The 18,614-nt window shown below is 42.9% G+C and overlaps 1 protein-coding gene across 2 annotated transcripts in view; it reads right to left on the reverse strand.

Moving 5' to 3' along the window:
* The window catches only part of SLC9A7 (solute carrier family 9 member A7), a 78,603-nt gene that overhangs the window by 19,093 nt on the left and 40,896 nt on the right, over positions 1 to 18,614 (reverse strand). The window contains exons 7-13 of one of the 2 annotated variants that reach the window (XM_042788801.1): positions 18,269 to 18,410; positions 14,158 to 14,263; positions 13,715 to 13,803; positions 13,489 to 13,602; positions 10,945 to 11,056; positions 9,373 to 9,526; positions 156 to 215 (exon numbers count right to left, since the gene is read on the reverse strand). In XM_042788801.1, the coding sequence (XP_042644735.1) occupies positions 156 to 215; positions 9,373 to 9,526; positions 10,945 to 11,056; positions 13,489 to 13,602; positions 13,715 to 13,803; positions 14,158 to 14,263; positions 18,269 to 18,410 (777 nt within the window). The remainder of the gene's footprint in view (positions 1 to 155; positions 216 to 9,372; positions 9,527 to 10,944; positions 11,057 to 13,488; positions 13,603 to 13,714; positions 13,804 to 14,157; positions 14,264 to 18,268; positions 18,411 to 18,614) is intronic. The other variant, XM_042788802.1, reaches the window with a different exon arrangement.

The raw sequence follows: 18,614 nt of genomic DNA on the forward strand, positions 1-18,614 counted from the left end.
AGAAGAAAACAGAATTGAGGAACATCTACGGCACTCTGCAGAAAAGGAGAAGCAGGAGCAGCATGCCATGGTATAGAAAAAGAGCACACAGTGTTATACAGATGAAGAAAGCCAAGCACCAAGTTAATTTGGTATCAAGGAAAACACAGTGTCACCTGAAATACAGCCAGCGGCTTTCACTCATCTCTTCCACCGATGGAACATGGTCACCAACTCTGGTACAGTACAAGAATGCAGTGTGAGTGACAAAATGCTCATGAGATGGTAGCTTTACAGGGCTCCCTGGCAAAACAAAGCAAACCAACAAAAAACCCCCTACCCAATAAAAAAAGACAAAGCATACAAGAATAAGAATGTCAGAACAATGACAAAGTGACGAAAATAATAAAAATTAACAAAGCAGCGCTTTATGATTGAGATGTCCAGCAATATTCTTCATTCCTTCAGATTCGGGCTGGCAAAACACCTATATTAATGACAGGCTACCTCCCACGGAAAATTAGATTCAATAGATCTCAAGATAGCTGCCACACAGAGACAGAATCGATCTAAGACAATTCCTACACAATTTCGGACCTGCGCATGGTCTGAAAGAGAAAAAGTCATTAGAACAAGTAATCACAGGAAGCTATGCATATGTGGAAGAGGCCATCAATACTGCCTAGTCTCACAGCAGTCCAAAATAACTGGTAGTACACAGTAAATCACTCTGTTGGTTTAACTAACAATTGACTAACAGTCTTTAACACAATTAATCTCCAGTCACAGCAGAGTGCGGTTTGACTCCTTGCTTTGCCTTTTTCAATTGTACTCAAAGCAAAACACAAGTGAAAGCATGGTTGGTTTCTAATATTATCTACGTAAATTCCTTTGCAGCTTGTAGGGTTCTTTTTCCCCTGTTTTTCCATGAAGGCACGCTACATGAACTATATATTGCTTATGTGAAATAAAAACCCAGATGATCAGAAATCTACAGAGGCCTCACTTTACAAAGAGCAGGTGTACACACCCTGATTGCAGGCTGATATCTTGACAAACCAAGTATTTAAGGCCATAGCTTGTGCTATGAGGAACATGCACTCATCTAATCCTTGAAGGCTGAGGCAAATGCCAGACTTGAGAGATTTGTTTTGGATTCCTGATTCAATAGCTCTTCTCCCGTATCAACATACACTCCAGGTCAGAGCTCTCTGCTCTGAAAGGCCAACATTGAGACAGCTCTGCATATGCAGCAAAAAAATAAAATTAAAAACTGCCCAATAAGTTCCCTTCTATGACTTCTTTCTCTTGACTGTATCTTTGCCAAGTTAGTATGCTGAAGTTTTCCCAGATGTCTATAAGGAGTGCAGCATTTTGGGGAAATTTTAGCTGTTTTAGAAGAGTTCAACTGTTTCTCAGAAGATGGCTGAGGAGGAAGAGAATTCTTACCACCACATTAAAAAACAAACAAAAAAACCCAAAAACACAAAAAAAACCAAAACCAAAACCAAACAAAACAAAACAAAAACCAACAAAAACACAAAAAACCAAAAACAAAACCAAACAAAACAAAAAAAACAAACAAACAAAAAAAAAAAAAAAAAACAAAAAAAACCAACCAAACCCAAACCAACCAAACAAGAAAACAAAACAAAATAAAATCCAATCACTAAAAAATACCCCTGGAATTAGGTAAAGTTGTTTCAGGCTGGGCTTAGGGTGCCATTGGGTATTTCTTTACTTGACCTGACAAAGATAATGACTCCTGAAACTGCCTGCTGAGGCTTGACAGATCTTGGCAGTTAAACCCATATCACCCATGTACTCCAGGTATATCTCAACCCAGTTCCTACAGAGTCTGGGCCTTCCCCACACTTTTTCTGTCTGGCATGAATTGCTATGTTTCAGAGCACAAGAACGGAGATAAGGAAGCATCTCCTATGCTTACTTCCAGACATCCAAAAAAGGAGGCAATCTCTTTCCTACCATGGGAAATAGCCAGAGGGGTGAGGCTGGAGGTTCAGATGCTGCACTGAGAGATTCAAGATTGATGATGAGAAACTAGAAATTGGGAAAGACGGAGGAAGATGGGAGATATGGAAAGATGACTGGAGAAGAAAACAGTGCAGAAAAAAGATATCGTGAAAGGAAAAACCCCACAACAGAACGCCTGCATCTGGGCATCTGCCCTTCAAGGGCAGCAGAGAGCAGCTAGAAGGCAGTGAAGAGAAGGAACGAAGTTGTAAAATAATGGAAACAGGCTGCAAACCAGAAGGATGTGAGCTCCTATCAGGCATCCCCCACTTCAGTCCAGAACATAACAAAAGGCTGGATCCCAGCATCAACACTCGCCTCCTGCCATTGTAGAACACTGAGGCGTGGTATTTAAGAAATGCACATTTTATCTTTGGACTGCCCTGGGTTAAGGTAATAGAGTACAACCTGAGGCTGTCACGAAGCTGTCAATTTTTTCACCATCCCAGACAGTTAGGTAGTTCACGTAGCTGTTCACTCTATATGAGAGTTAGCATTTCCAGATTTATTTTTCAGTTTGCCCATTTAAAGAAAAAAAAAAAAAAAGAAAAAAAAAAATCACTAAATAGGAAACTCTTCAAAAGATCGTATTTGCAAAGTCCGACATGAAGCAGTAAATATCTAGGTAGACATTGTCTGTCCAAACTTTACCTTTCATGGTAGACAGATAATATTTTAATTTGAAAATACAATAATATAAAATATTTTAATTTGAAATATATAATGCTTTAAGATTTAGAAAAAAGATTGCTAGGTATAACTGAAATTATTTTATTAAAATAAACATGAGCTTCCTCATTTGAAGCATATTATGAAGCAGAGGAAGGCATTAATCTACATGCTGTTTCATTCAACATGAAAAGAACCAGGTCAATAACCTCTAATGAAAAATGGAAAAACCCATTATCTTGTAATACAAATGTTAGGAGTTCCCTTTTTTCCTGTGACAGATAAATGAAACGATAAGTCAGCTACTTTTCAGAAAAGAGGAACTTTGCCAGTGGTTTTGATTTACAAGGCTCTTGAGTTTGTTGAAATTGTTGAAACTTCAGGCAGGAAATTGTTTCTTTGTTTCAGCCTCAAAAGATGAGACTATATTTTTAATATCCAAGTCATGCTTTAGCTTCTAGGGGAAAAAAAAAAAAAAAATCTACTTTAGAAAAGTATAATTGTTTACCACTCACATGCTTGGATACATCTCCCTGATACCCATCCAAGAAATTCAAACACATGACATCATGGCTTTAACTCCAATTTCCGGTGTTTATTTTCAACTTGTTCAGCAGCAAGCGGCAAAACCCAAAAGCATCTAGAGATTCCATAGGTTTTTTTTACTCAGATTTTGATGTCATGACCTCACTTTCCCAACCAATTAAACAGTACACTGAAGTTAAATTTCTGCAACAAACCATAGGTCCTCTGCTTACCTGTACATTTAATCCTGATCGCTGGACCCTGGTGCACTGGTAACATACCCTAGCTGGAAAGATACCTGCTCTTCTGAGTGCTTGAGATATTCAGAATAGAGCAAGGGGAAAAGGGCATTGTGGCCTACTTCCCTCCTTATATTGCCTTTTACTTTACCAAAACTTAATTTTCATGTTAGCCTCTCCATCTCTCACCTACTTTTAATACATTTCATATCACGGGAGAGAAGGGACCACCAGAAGTAGAGGACACAGCATGCATCTCAACTGCTATGCAATTAATGGTGCACCCAGAAGTATTTGCCTCTGCCTCTAAGCCACAGCAATGCAACTCTGGATCCCTGTGTAGACATTGCCCCACGAACACACACAACTCCCTCCCCGTGAATGTAGCAATATCAAGCCAGGATTAAAGTCCTGACTGGAGCCACCTCTCTGGTACTGTTCTACTTAAATCGTGCAGGCACAACCTTAAATTACACCCTTTGGTATGGACATTTGTCTTGGCTCTTCTGACTTGCCCAGTACTACAGACATGAACCTGCATTTCCTAGGGGAGAAGCTCAGCTCGTTGCAGCCCACAGGAACTATTGAAGGGGCCTCCCAGAGACCCGACCGATGGGCAGACCAGTACCCACAGGATTACAGTACTGCCACTCTACCACATAATGACCAGGCAAGCTAAACCAGCCTAAAGGATCAGTCAGCTTAGTCAACCCTCGGTTAAATCAGGCCCTTGTCTTCTCCTCACCGCCACACTGCAGCAAGGCCAGCTACTTCATGAGGACTTCATAACGGCTGACTGGTTTTCCATCTTTCCTTCCACGGAGGCCAAAGTCAACCAGGATACAACCGGTGTGAACTTTGCACCAGAGCTGGACTTTCAGGAGTCCACACAAATCCTGACATTTGAGTCCAACACACAAATGGCATTAGTTTCCTATCTCCCTTCACTTAATCCAGGAAGCAAGCCACCTTTTATCTTTTAATCTCTTTTCTGCTAAATAATCCTGTATGGGAGCACTACTTATTTCCAGCCTCTTGCAATCTAACCTAATGGGCAAGTGCCAAGGCTCAGAAAGCAGCCCAGGCCACCCTAGGGGCAACTTACCTATTTCACAACCTCAGGACTGCATCAGCATTATACATGGTGCTGCTGAGCAAGGCACTGGGAGCAAGGCATGGTGCTGCTGAGCAAGGCAACTCACCTTCATCTCCTCCTGCCTACCTCTTCTACTGGGTGGAAAAGGGTGGAAAAGAGAAAAGCACTATATTTCTAAAATTCAGCAGGAAACCAATTTGTCCCTTTCTTAAATCTGTAAGGTCAGGTTTGTGGGTGATGTGATGGTTGGAGGCAGTCTTGGACACAGCGATCACAAACTGATACAGTTTTCGATTCTTGGAGAAGGAAGGAGGGGGGTCAGCAGAACTGCTACCTTGTACTTCTGGAGGGCAGACTTTGGCTTGTTTAGGAGCCTGGTTGACAGAGTCCCTTGGGAGGCAGCCCTGAAGGGCAAAGGGGTTCAGGAAGGCTGGACGTTCTTCAGGAAGGAAATCTTTAAGGCACAGGAGCAGGCCACCCCCATGTGCCTAAAGACAAGCTGGTGGGGAAGATAACCAGCCAGGCTGAAGAGAGAGCTTTGCCTGGAATTCAGGAAAAGGAGAGTTTATGGCCATTGGAAGAAGTGCCAGGCAACTCAGGAGGACTGCAAAAATGTCACGAGGCTATGCAGGGAGAAAATTCGAAGGGCCAAAGCTCAACTAGAACTTAGTCTGGCTACTGCCATAAAAAGCTATAGAAACGTTTTTATAGTCATGTTAGCAACAAAACAAGGGCTAAGGAGAATCTCCATTCCTTATTGGATGTGAGGGGAAACACTGACAAAGGATGAGGAAAAGGCTAAGGTACTTAATGCTTCAGTCTTTAATAGCAAGACCAATTGTTCTCTGGGTACGCGGCCCCCTGAGCTGGAAGACAGGGATAAAGAACAGAATAAAGCCCCCATAAACCAAGGGGAAATGGTTAGTGACCTGCTACACCACTTAAACACACACAAGTCCATGGGGTCAGATGAGATCCACCCAAGGGTACTGAGGCTGATGGCAGAAGTGCTCATCAAGCCACTTTCAATCACTTACCAGCCGTCCCAACAAACCGGGGAGGTCCCAGTTGGCTGGAAGTTAGCAAATGTGACGCCCACCTACAAGAAAGGTTGGAAGGAGGACTCAGAGACTTACAGGCCTGTCTGTCTAACCTCAGTGCTGAGGAAGGTCATGGAGCACATCATCTTGAGTGCCATCACGTGGCACGTACAGGGCAACTGGGTGATCACGTCATAAACCCAGTCAGCGTGGGTTTATGGAAAGGCAGGTCCTGCTTGACTAACCTGATCTCCTGCTATGACAAGGTAACCTGCTTAGTGGATGAGGGAAAAACCGTAGATGTTGTTTACCTGGACTTTACTAAAGCCTTTGATACTGTTTCCCACAACACCCTCCTGAAGAAATTGGCTGCTCATGGCTTGGGTGAGCATTCGCTTTGCTGGGTAAAAAACTGGCAGGACGGCTGGGCCCAAAGCGTTGTGATGAATGGAGTTAAATCCAGTCACACAAGTGGTGGTCCCCAGGGTTCAGTATTGGGGCCAGCTCTGTTTAATATCTTTATCAGTGATCTGGATGAGGGGATTGAGCGCACACTCTAAGTTTGCAGACACCAATATGGGCAGGAGGGTTGATCTGCTTGAGGGTAGGGAAGGCTCTTCTAGCGGGATCTGGACAGGCTGGATCGATGGGCCGAGGCCAACTGTATGAGGTTCAACAAGGCCAAGTGCCACCAGGTCTTGCACTTGGGTCACAACATCCCCATGCAACACTACAGGCTTGGTGAAGAGTGGCTGGAAAGCTGCTCAGCAGAAAAGGTCCTGGGGGTGTTGGCTGACAGCCAGCTGAATATGAGCCGGCAGTGTGCCCGGGTGGCCAAGAAGGCCAACAGCATCCTGGCTTGTGTCAGAAATAGTGTGGCCAGCAGGACTAGGGAAGTGATCGTCCCCCTGTACTCAGCACTGGTGAGGCTGTGCCTCAAGTACTGGGTTCAGTTTTGGTCCCCTCACTACAAAGAAAACATTGAGGTGCTGGTGTGTGTCCAAAGAAGGCCAACAAAATCAGTGAAGGTTCTAGAGCATGAGTCTTATGAGGAGTGGCTAAGGGAACTGGGGTTGTTTAGCCTGAAGAAAAAGAGGCTCAAGGGGCACCTTACTGTTTTTTACAACTACCTGAAAGGAAGTTATTGTGAAGTGTTGATCTCTCTTCCCAAGTAGCAAGTGATAGGATGAGAGGAAATGGCCTCAAGTTGCACCAGGGGAGTTTTAGATTGGATATTAGGAAAAATTTCTTCACTGAAAGGGTTGTCAAACATTAGAACAGGCTGCCCAGGGAAGTGGTTGAATCACCATCCCTGGAGGTATTTAAAAGACATGTAGATGTGGCACTTAGGGACATGGTTTAGTGATGGACTTGGCAGTGTTAGCTTAAGGGTTGGACTCGATCTTAAAGGTCTTTTCCAACCTAAATAAGTCTATGATTCTATGACAGGACTTCTTGCTTTCCATAAAAAAGGGCTCTATCACAGAGGGTACTTTACCAGCACCGTTTCTAATCCTCAATCAGCTGCACGCGGCTGCCACCTCCTGGCACAAATCTGATTTCATGTGGTTTTAAAAAGCGCAGTCTCCATCATTAAAGTAACGGTGCCCGTCGAGGCAGCTGTAGGCAGACCCACGCAGTTCTCTAAAATACTTCCTAGAGTTCCCCTGTTTACATGATATCCTTCCCTTAACAGGGAAGTTAACCATTTATTTTCTGTCAACCATGCCAAACAAATGACAGTTAAAACAGGGAAAGCACTGCTTCCTCAGAACTATTCTCCAGTTGGCAAGGAGCTGGGCCACATGGTAGAATTCAGTCGTGTCCTACTGCTGAGGACTGAAGGGGCCCTGAGGCAAAGGTCATGGTTGACTGCACTCAGAAGCTGCCTTCTGATGCAGGCAGATTGAACACAATTCCTCTGCACTGAATTGGTCAGCAGCACATCCTTCCCCTTGCTGGATGACAAGGCTTGAAGGAAATAACCAGCTATGCTTCCTCAACAGAAGAGGGGCAGGCGGCAGGGCAGAAGGCTCAGGATGCCAGCGCCTGTGACGAGAGATGTTCGAGTCAGTTCTCTTGACCTGCTTGCAGCCACACTTCAGGAGATGCTTTGGAATCCAACTCAAGCGGAAGGCAGACAAGGGATATCCTCACACTGGCCATCGCAGAGGTCTGCAGGCAGATCTTGGCCCATTTCAAGCTGACTGCAAGAACCATTCTTACCTGCACGCTGCTGGCCAGAACTTGTTTCATGCTCCCGGTTATCCAGACACCAGGCCTGCTCTGCTTGCCAAAAGTATATCAGTACAGTTGTTCCTCATATACCAGAAATCTGGTAGACAGCAGAAATCTGCTTCTGTTGCCAGAGGTGCCTAACGGTACCTATCCCAGGTATCTTGTTAAAGGCATTATACAGCTCTGACAAAAACAGAAACCAGTCAGGCTGGGCTTAAAAACATCACTATGATGTGGTATCTCATGATCATTGATGGCACAACTACACTGGAATTAACTTTTGTTGGTGACTTCACACCGGGTGTTGCATGTTCTTCGTGACATGACCATCGGAGAGCCTGACTACAGAGGCGATGCCTCTTTCTGATGTGCTAGCCAAACATCTGAAACTTGCATGTAAAGACACTTTTAAAGGACAGAATTGGATATGTTTGGCACCAAAAAAAGGAACCTGATTTCCCAGTGTGTGCTGTTAGGCTAAGCTAAGATACTGTAAATCACTGCTGTAATGCTTAACTCAGGCTGGAATTGTGCTGCCTTCACTTAGAAGATTTCAGAAACATTTCTGGGAGTCCTATCCACATTTTTTTCCCCCAACCTAGAAAGCACCTGCTATCTACTGCCGACAGTAGTTCACTTAAGTTTTCCAAAAGCAGCAACAGTCCCTAAGAGTGGTCAATTCTTCAAAAGACTGAAACTGGTTTTACTCAAAATTGTTTTTTCCGATCCTATCACAAGACAATAGGAGACAACTTCTGGTTAGCACGATTAGAAAGCAAGACAAAATAAGCTATCAAAGAACAGAAATAATTACATATGAAAACTGTACCGAAGGGTTTGCACAGGGTGTATTGTTTTAATTCTGCTCTATCTACTTTTGCCTCCCTCCCTACTGCCAAGACTTTCACAGAATGATAACGTATGTGGTCTTTAACAATGATTGAGTAGTTATTCTCTAGCACTCCTGTTGTTAAACGCCCTCTTACAGGAATGTATTTGCAGTCCTGAAGTACCAAGTACTGACCAGCATCTCCAGACAAATGTCTATAATCACGCTGCTTACCCATTTTCATACGTCTTCTGAAAACAGGAGGAAACACAACCAGAAGGCTAGCAGGATCCCATTTATCCCAGTTGTTTAAGTAAAGTCACGTTTGTTTGGATAGATTTTTAAAGTGCATTCAGTTTAGCACCACCCACTGAAGACTCCATTTAACTTGAAAACAAAACAGGGCCATTACCAAGAGCAAGACAACAGGGAAATGGCTTAGTATAATAGCAAGAAAAGTTGACATGGGCCATTCCACATCCTACCAGGATGACAAAGACCTAGCTACCTACTTGCAGAATGCCAGAGAGCTTTAGGCTGAATTCCAGCAGCATCAGGACATTTTATTCACCAGCATCCACTAGCACCTTCCTCCACAAAACAACGTTCTCAATACTTAGAACATCTCTATCAAGAATCGAATGAGTTCTGTAGGGCTATCCCCAGTTAGTACAGTTGTCATTTGAAAAGTGATGTTTCCCCAGCATACTGTTGCATACTGACCTGATGTTCAGCCATGACAGCATGGGAGTTGTACCTCCGCCCACGATCCACACGGTGAAGAAGACTATGAGGAGAGTTGTTGAGAACATCATTTGATGCGCGTAAGTAGCAGTATCTCGTATAGCCAGAGCAAATGCCATGGCTCCCCTGAGACCTATGCAAAAGAAGGAAATAGCAGAGCTTCAGAAGTACAACCATGCCTACTCATAACACAGTGTCTTTCCTTGCTTCCTCCCTGCCACACAGGCACAAAGTGACAGGCTGAAAGCAATGGGCTCCACAGAGTTTTAATTCCATCAGTTCCCTTGAGAAATTATGCCCTGGGATGGTTTAGAACATAATTTGCCCTGGTTGCTTTCTGTAACTTTGAGAATCCACAAATGCTAAAAAAAAAAAAAAAAGAAAAAAGTATAAATAGTTCCAGAAACTAACAGTAAAGAAACCTATAAACAAATTGTGGACAACAGCAAAATACATTATGGAAAACAAACAGCTTCCCGAATCCAAATCAAAATGGACTTTTCCAGTTGATTTCATAACCGAAGCATGAGTTCTTGATATGAAATTGTTACCAGCTGGAAAAATATCCTAGTTAATAACATTCTCACAGGCAGAATATATCCCCACCACCACCATTTCCCTGCCCCCAATTATGAAACTCCACTAGCAAGGTCAAGCCATAGCATTTGGCCATCTGCAGACTTCTTTCACAGAATCACAGAATCGCAGGATAGTTAAGGTTGGAAGGGACCTCTGGAGGTCACCTCGTCTAACCCCCCTGATCAAGCAGGGCCACCTGGAATAGGTTGCCCAGGACCATGTCCAGACAGCTTTTACAGCTCCAAGGATGGAGGTGCAACAACCTCTCTGGGCAGCCTGTGCCAGTGCTTGGACACAGTAAAAAAGAGTTTCCCGATATTCAGAGGGAGCCTCCTGTGTTTCAGTTCGTGCCCTTTACCTCCAGTCCTGTCACTGGGCACCACCTAAAATAGCCTGGCTCCCTCCTCTTTACACTTTCTTGTGTAAAGGGGCATCCCTGGCCCTTCTTGAGGATACACGTGTTTAGACACACACTCCATGATTTGCTTTAAATGACAAACTTAAACAGTTATGTGTGTGGCAAAAACCATAAAGGAGCTTAAGTCAAATACCTTGCTTTCTCCAGCTAAGTGGGAGAGGGCACCCATAAATATACCTAGATTTTCTCAGCATATATTCATTTCCGCACGTGTACATCATCTCAGCTAGAAATAACTTTCTGGAAGAGATACATTCCAGTTCCCCCATCCCTTTCAGATGTAATTCAAATGAAAACACTGTATTCCCAACATGAGGTGACTGCTTGCTGTCTGCCAGCAGCTGGCATTTCAAGATGTCAGTCTTCCCAGACATGACACACTTTCTGTAAAGGTTGAAAAATACATGAAGGCACACTGCGACAACCATCAAGTCTTCTATTCAGGAAGCAAGCACGTGGATTATAAAAGCAGAAGGTAGTACTAGAAATTGCTTGAGTTAAAAATGAGATTTTTTTTTTTTTTTTTTTGCTTTACCAGAGGTTTTGGCTTTTACCTGAAAACATCATCATGTGCTGAAAGTTCCAGCTGATCTTATGCCTTCTGCCCAGATTCAACAAGAAGGAGAGAGGGTAGATGTGTGCAGCTCTGCCCAAAAAGATGGCAATCTGTTGAGAGCTGAGGGTTAAGGATTTCACTTTCCTGAGGTATGTACTCTTGAGTACCCGGCTCGAACATGAAGCTTCTGTTTTAGTGATGGGTTTACATCGTGGTATCAAATGTCCTTGCTATCTCTGTCTACAGAAAACAGACTTTCACCAATTATGTGTGTATAGAACTTACGGCTCAGAATACAGTTTTTAACTAATATAAGCAAGTATTTTAATGCACAGTGAAATTATACTTAGTATTAAAATTACCAGTTGTAATGAAGACTTGACTTAAACTCACGCTTTAAACAACTATCACCGCCACCATTCAGTAGGGTGTTTCAGACCAGCAGAAATGCAGTCCTACGTACAGAAGGGAAGCTAACGTAAGACCAGCAAGTGGCTGCTCCATTGTGGCTCTTGCAGAGGCAAAATCTCCTACTGGCTGGCAAGCACTTAAGAGTATAGACTTGCTAAAATTATAAATCAAAAAAACCACTTGTCAGGACTAGAATGAACTTCAAAAGGAGCAGTAAAAGAGTATTGCAGAAATTTATGACAGTAGGTGGTAAGCTCCTTTCTTCTTTTACTGTGGTGTAAAACATCCAGTGGTTCCAGTGAGGAAGCAGAAAGCTGAATACACCCTCCACGGAACGCTGCGACAAACTAGAGTCATATGCTGAAATACTGTAAGACACCAACACAACCAGAAGCCCACCAAACACTGATCATTTGCTGCTGGGAAAACAACATAAGAAGAATGAAGCAGCTCCCTTATGGAAAAGAAATAAAAGCATTTAAGAGCTCTAAACACAAGTGCGTTGTTGCCATAGCTATAGTAAAGCAATGCTGTCTGCAGGAAATTATGTCTCTAAGAAAATAAAATTTTGATTATTACTTGGTACAAAAAAGCTTCAGGTAATTATTCCAAACAACTTTTACAGCAGTCCTTCTGAGAAATGCAGAAATCAGACATCAGAAGCCATCGTGACCAGTGTACACAGGAATATCGGCTAGGATTTTGTCAGTAACATTGAGGCTTTAGCTCTGCCTATGCAGTCCAACCTTTCTCTTTCAACACCTAACGATACCTCTACATTTCATCCCACAAGGTGTTAGCTCAATGGGGACAATAGTCGTTGAGGCAAAATGTGGGTGCTAGGACTCGCTGCCCTCCTCACAAAGGTAGAAAAACACTCCAGAGGCAACAGAGGTTAAGTGCAGTGGTATAAAAAGATGTGAAAAACGTAACAAAAGGTAGGTGGGTAGAACGAGAAAGGAACAAAATAGATATTGAAAATAAACCCAAGACAGCATAGCCTGAGAGAGGACAAAAGGCCACAGCAAAGACAAAAAATGACAGTGCTTGGTATACCAAATGCAACTATTCTGTTCCTGTCTTCACACAGTGGCTGCAGGGCTCTGGAGCATTTTTTTGGTCAGAAGAAAGGACATGAGGAGACACAGGAGAAAATTTATTACTGTTTCAGAAAAAAAGTAAATGGCCAAAGGAAAATCAAGACAAATGTGATAAATCCCTAGAAGCAGTGCAGAGATGAGAGAAAACAGTAGAAGGAAGGAGAGAAAATAAATATGTTCCAGATTAGGCCATCTTATACGTCCTTTTCACTGGGTTTTATCACCATTGCTGATAGCCCTACTCCTGCAACAGGCAGAGGGAAATCAAGACTAGAAAACTAGCTCCCGTTATTTCATAAATACTTTCAACTCCGAACTGTCAAGCAACAAGGAATATGCTCAATAGTTACACACACCATTTCAACAGGGTGGGGTAGAGAGAGGAATCTAGAGATCCCTGGCTTGTCTGAGCGTGACTACTACAAAAGTGTTCACTTCTAGGCAATGCAAGAGACAGGTACCAACTCAGCCAGGGACAGCAGGAGCTGGATACCCCCCTCCAACACCAGCACCTTTCAGCGGCGCGTACCCTTCACGTCACAGCCTGCACCACAGCTCAGTTCCTTCCTCCTCCCATCACCTGAGATCCGCACCTCTACCTTTGGGTCGCTGCTCAGAGATAATCTGTCCACCCACCATCCTCTTTATTTACTTGAGGTTTGTTTGCTTTCAAGGGACCATTGGAAGTGAAATGGATCCTCTCCTATGCCTCCCGATTTCAAATACAGGAGCAACACAAGCACTGCTGGCTGTCAATAGCCAAGTCACATAGTAAAGCATATTCAATTATTTATCTGTTGAAATTATATGACCTCTAGCACTTGCTCAGGTACAGAGCCAACAACTGTGTGGCACAGAGGCCTTAGGGCTTTGATGTAAGGGGTAAACAGAGATTGTTCTCAAAATTACTGTCCCTGCAAGATATCAGCGAAATTCACTTCAGACGCCATCCTCTTTTTGGTAAAGCCAACAAACACCGCAAGTTTTCAGGCACATAATAGAGAAAGCTCACACAAAGCAAAAAAGGATACAAAAGCTCCAATGATGAAAATTGGGCTGAATATGTGTTTCTGGAAAGTAAACAGTGCCAAACCCATATAAGAAAATATGAAGTTCTCAGCCAGGAAGTGCAATACCTCAAAGAGCTAGGGAGAAAACAGTCACGTGTTAAAGGGCAAGAAATAAAGCTGCTTTTCAAAAACAATAGTACATGGATTACTACAGCAATATACTGCATAAAAGGGGAAAGAGTCTTGCCTGCTTAGTGCGACTTCTTGATTCGACTGACAAGTTATTGTATGTGTAATGCGCCTGGGTAATTCCACAGAAGAGGACAGCCACCACACCTGTGAAAGGAATCGCATGTAAAAATCAGCCTGTTTACTGGGTGAGCTCAACACATTTTTCCCTTCCCGAGTTCTACTGAATTTATACAACATCCTTAACCTTCAGATTTTATGAACATTATTTTCAAGTGAGGTAGACTCCAGGTCGGGGAGGTGATGTTTGAACCAAACCATTGCTCTTAAAAGCCTTTGTAACACAGTGAGCTGAACCATCAGTGACACTGCACAGAGGGTAAAAAAAAGCTTTAAGTACCAACATCTTGTTTCTCATAGGAAAGTTTCAATGAGAAAGTAGAAAAATGGTTAAGATGAACAGGATTTCTGTTTCCGTCCACTTGAATCCCAGCAACTCACCAGTAAATCCACATGCTTCTGCAAGCAAGAAAGTGCTCCAGGACATCAAGAAGAAGAGAGCTGTTTCCAGCAGGGGGAAGCAGTGCAACTTGGTAAACTTCGTCACGTTAAGTCATTTGTTAAGGGATCAAAAAAATAAATCCTTTGGCTTCTCTGTACCCAGTACTTATGAAAAACACCTTAACGTGCTAAAACCCAACACTGGCTTGAAAACAAAAAACACTTTCAGTGCCGAAAAACATTAATTCTAACATATCAAGACAAACTGCAGACTCAAGGTTTCCCCTTGCAAGTCAGTTTTGGGTATTTTTGCTGCATATCCACAGCATAATTGTGGCTCCACCTCTGAGAAAATATCTTACTCCATGCCACGTTTCCCTGAAAAGTGCCAGCAGGGGAGGGACATATACCTGACATTCATTTTAGATTGTGTGTCTTGGCTTTTCGGGGGGGTGTGAGGGGGAACGTGTCTGTGTGTGTTTTGGGTTTGGTTCCCTCTGCAGTAAAAATCCACCCCTCATCTTCAACTAAAGCATAAAATACATTCAGAAGCATTTAATTCACAGGGCTGATTTTGTCTATAGCCACTCAAAGATTAAGTAGATTTATCAGAATTTTTTTTGCTCAGATTTGTTAACAAATCTTTTTTCAACAAGCACAGCTACTTCTGTACTTTTGAGGCAAAGCAGGAATCCTGCCTACAACAAAATCTATTCCCTCTCCTTGTGTTGACATGTTTTAGAGTAAAAGCCAACTCAGAGCAGCTCAGCGTTTCAGTGGGAAGAAAAACCAAGTTCATCTTCCAGAGGAGAGCAAAACTGGAGGAATGTCAAACACACACTGAAGTTCATACAGCTGCTGAAGTGGAACAGATTTCCAAAGTGTTAAATATATAAATATAGTTCTTCACAAAGTACAAGGAAGTTGACATATTTACAGATTTTTTGCCTTTTTTTTTTTTTTTTTTCTCCTCAGCACTACTCTGGCAGCAGGTAAACACTGAACAGTTCCCCGTAGCTGAGGGGCAGACAGCTATGCGCAGCTTTACTAGAAAACAGAATGTGCCAACGGGGCTGGTGGAGAGATCCCCGGTCTTTCTGCAAGCTGACAGCTAGCACAATCTTCTCCGAAATCCAAACGGGAGGACAGCAAGAGTACAGCAAGGACATTTGAGACGGTGAAGGTGGTAGCACCCTCCCTGGCTCATATGAAGGGCTGCACCATCACCCACCATCGCAGTCCTCGCGCAGCAGGGCTGCATCCTGGGCTCTCTGCAGCACCAGGCAACCCAAGGCTACGGGGAGCACTGCTGCCTGGGGGGGTCACGGCTCAGTATGGGGCAGGGATGCTAACAGCAGTGAGCAGCACAGCTTTTCACGGGGAAATTCACAGGTCCTGGGAGGTGCAGGGCTCGCAGAACTCTCTGCAGGCAGCGGTCGGGTAGCCCGGAAGACTCGGTGGAGAGCGTTTCCCCGTGAGCTTTATGGCAGAACAACGCATCCGCAGCAAGACACAAACGATTAACACCAGAGGCAAACAGCCCGCAGCGTTCCAGGGGCAGCCTGGTTTAGGATGAAGGAATCCTGAGGCCAGCCACCCGCACCTGCTTCTTGCTGGCATTCACCGCTAACTCGGAGGGGGGCAAGGGCTCTGAAACGCACACTCCAGCCACACCTTCAGCTGCAACCCTTTGTTAGAAGGGTGTCCTCAAAGCAAAAGCCCAAACCATCGTAAAAAAAAAAAATAAAAAAAAAATAATAAAAAAAAAATTTCTCCATCACAGTTGCCATTACACCAAATATAAAACTTGGTGTTTCTTTAAGCAGCTGCTAATTCTTCGTACGGTCACTTCACCACACAAACCATCTCTCAAACTTTTGAAGATGAACTGCTATACCCAGCTGAATTCCACCCCGCCAACAGACCTGTTTGCTAAGATCATGCCTCCGAGGCAGCAACAATTAGAACCAGTCTTCCCACAGACTGATCAGATAACCCCACCTCCGGGCTCAAAAGGCATTTGTGGATGCTTAGGAACCTGGATAGCCACAGTCACTCCACTGGAGAGGAAGAGGTTGAACCTTGTTTCCCCTGAAGTTAAGCAAGGGTCTTTGTCAGAACCAAACCCTCGTTTCCAGTCTTTTCTGGCAGCTTTGTGAATCTATTTCTTTACTCCCCTTGCTGTTACTAGAAGTAACCGTAGCAAAACATTTCACTAAATCTGAAATGAAAACCTGTGATCATCATTTTGGAGGAAGAGGAAGGTGAAAGAAAAGGAAAAACAACGTTTTATTATTTCATATAATTGACTAAATTGAAGTGTTAATTCAAGATAAATTATTATTGCTGTTTTCTTAACTTTCTGCTTTATTCCTTAGACATGGCCCTCTGCTTCACTTCATTTCAACCAGCTAGATTTTACAATTTAGAAAGAAGATACAAAGTGGTACAATACCTTAACTGTTATAAAAATAACCACAGTTAGTGAGGTCAAGACACCTTGCTGAAAGCCAGAACAAGTTCTTGCATCCATATTATCTGCATTATAACTGGAAACTAAGTATTCTGTCCGTTTTCAAAGGACATTGCATGACTGCATGAAACCCCTCGGAGAGGTAGTTATAGGTACTTCACAGCTACAGGAATAACAGTCTATTAAATTAATTCATTACTTAAGTTATGGGATCTAACCAGCTATGAAGAATAAAATGCAAATTTACCGTTTGCTTCTACGGTATTGCATGACATTAAGTATTTTTTCGGAAAGAAAATAAAGTTGTATAATTGAGCAACAATTTAAGGATTTTTTGTTTTGTTGTTTTCTTTATAGAACCCCCCCAAAAAACACAACCAAAAAACAAAACCCCCCACAAAAAACCCCACCACAGAGGCTGTCTTCTGAACTGCCTCCCCCCCCTGCAGCCTCCTGTCACCCTCCTGAGCACAAACATTAGGAACAGCAAGAACCAACTGCTGCTTCAGAAGCATGATTTTACAAAATGGATCTGAATGCATTTCAGCTGTAATTAGTAGCCGACCAGCAAGCCAAAACACATATTTTTTTGTAACAGCATTTGAGCAGCTAGAGCCATGGGTGGTCGATAACCTAAAATCCAGACAAAGAATCATGGTTCTGGCTAGCACTGGTTGCAGATCAGTGGAACTGGAAGATGAACATTAAAGCATCAACAGCACATTGTCCCCCTTATACCTGAAAGGTTTCCGTTATGCGGACATATCAGACAAATCTGCACAGTGTGTATCTAACAAAACATGGTTGAGACATTATTGCTCAAGATGAAGAGTCACAGGTTCATGATTATTGCATAAAATAATCACGTTTTACCCCTTTTAGGTCAGAGTTCGGAAGTCTAGGCAGATCAAAGCAAGCTGGGATATGTATAAATATGGTTATATTAGCCAGTCAAAGTAAAGAATTCTAAATTTTTTCCCAAAGAAGCATCATGATTTCTGGAGCAGGTCAGGCTTAAGGTCTACTGCCTGAGCCCAAAATAAAACTCACATAAATCTCTTGTTGAGTGCCTCAGATCTCTAATCAAATAACAGCAGTAAGCTTCAAGAGAACAGAGGTAAGATCAGGCAAAGTACATTATGTTATGATTTTAACTCTGGTAGCGATACAATCTTATCCAAGACTGATGACATCAGATTTTTGGCAGAAAGTTTAAATGGAGGATTCAAAGAACCCTGTGGGATCAGAAATAGCTATTAATGATTTTGCTGAAGACAAAATCAAACACCAGTTATCATACAAGATGTCTTTCAAGCCTAATAATAAATAATACCTTTTTGATTTCATAAAAAAACCCTGAACACTAGGGCGTGCCCATTTAGGACCTCCTCTTGGCTTCCAGCATGCAGCAACATCACTAAAACTTCTACTGTGGCTGCAGTTATGTTGGAAAAAGTTGATTTCTGTGTGTGCCTATAATGCTTTTCTGTACACAGAGGTCACCTGAATACTCATCACATCTTCACACTCAGATTAAAACAAGCTAGTCAAGTCGATTTTGCTATAGCTGGAAGCAGAACCCTGTTAATACCTGCATGTGGCACCTAGTGTGGAGGAGCTAAACGTGAAAAAGGATATCAGAGCTGTCACAACCCCCGTCACGGCTCCCATCATGAAAGAACCGCTGAATATTCCCAGGAAAACACCAACAGACTTGAAAAATGCTGCTGCATCAAAAGCATGGGTATTTTCACCTGTTGGCTGGTAGGCAACTATAGATCTAGAAAGAGAGTAACACAGTGAGAAATCAGAAGTGGCATCAGAAAAGTTTTATTCCTTAACAGCAACACCTGAGCAACAGAAGAGACTATCCCATACTGAAGGCAAATTTGCCATCCTGGTGTATGTATGCATGAAGGATCTTGGCAAACGTTTGCTGTGTTTATTAATTCAGTTCAAGATAATCCATTTACATTTGAAATAA

Source organism: Tyto alba, unplaced genomic scaffold (genome assembly GCF_018691265.1).
Source record: "Tyto alba isolate M040663 unplaced genomic scaffold, T.alba_DEE_v4.0 Super-Scaffold_14, whole genome shotgun sequence".
Classification (NCBI taxonomy): Eukaryota; Metazoa; Chordata; class Aves; order Strigiformes; family Tytonidae; genus Tyto; species Tyto alba.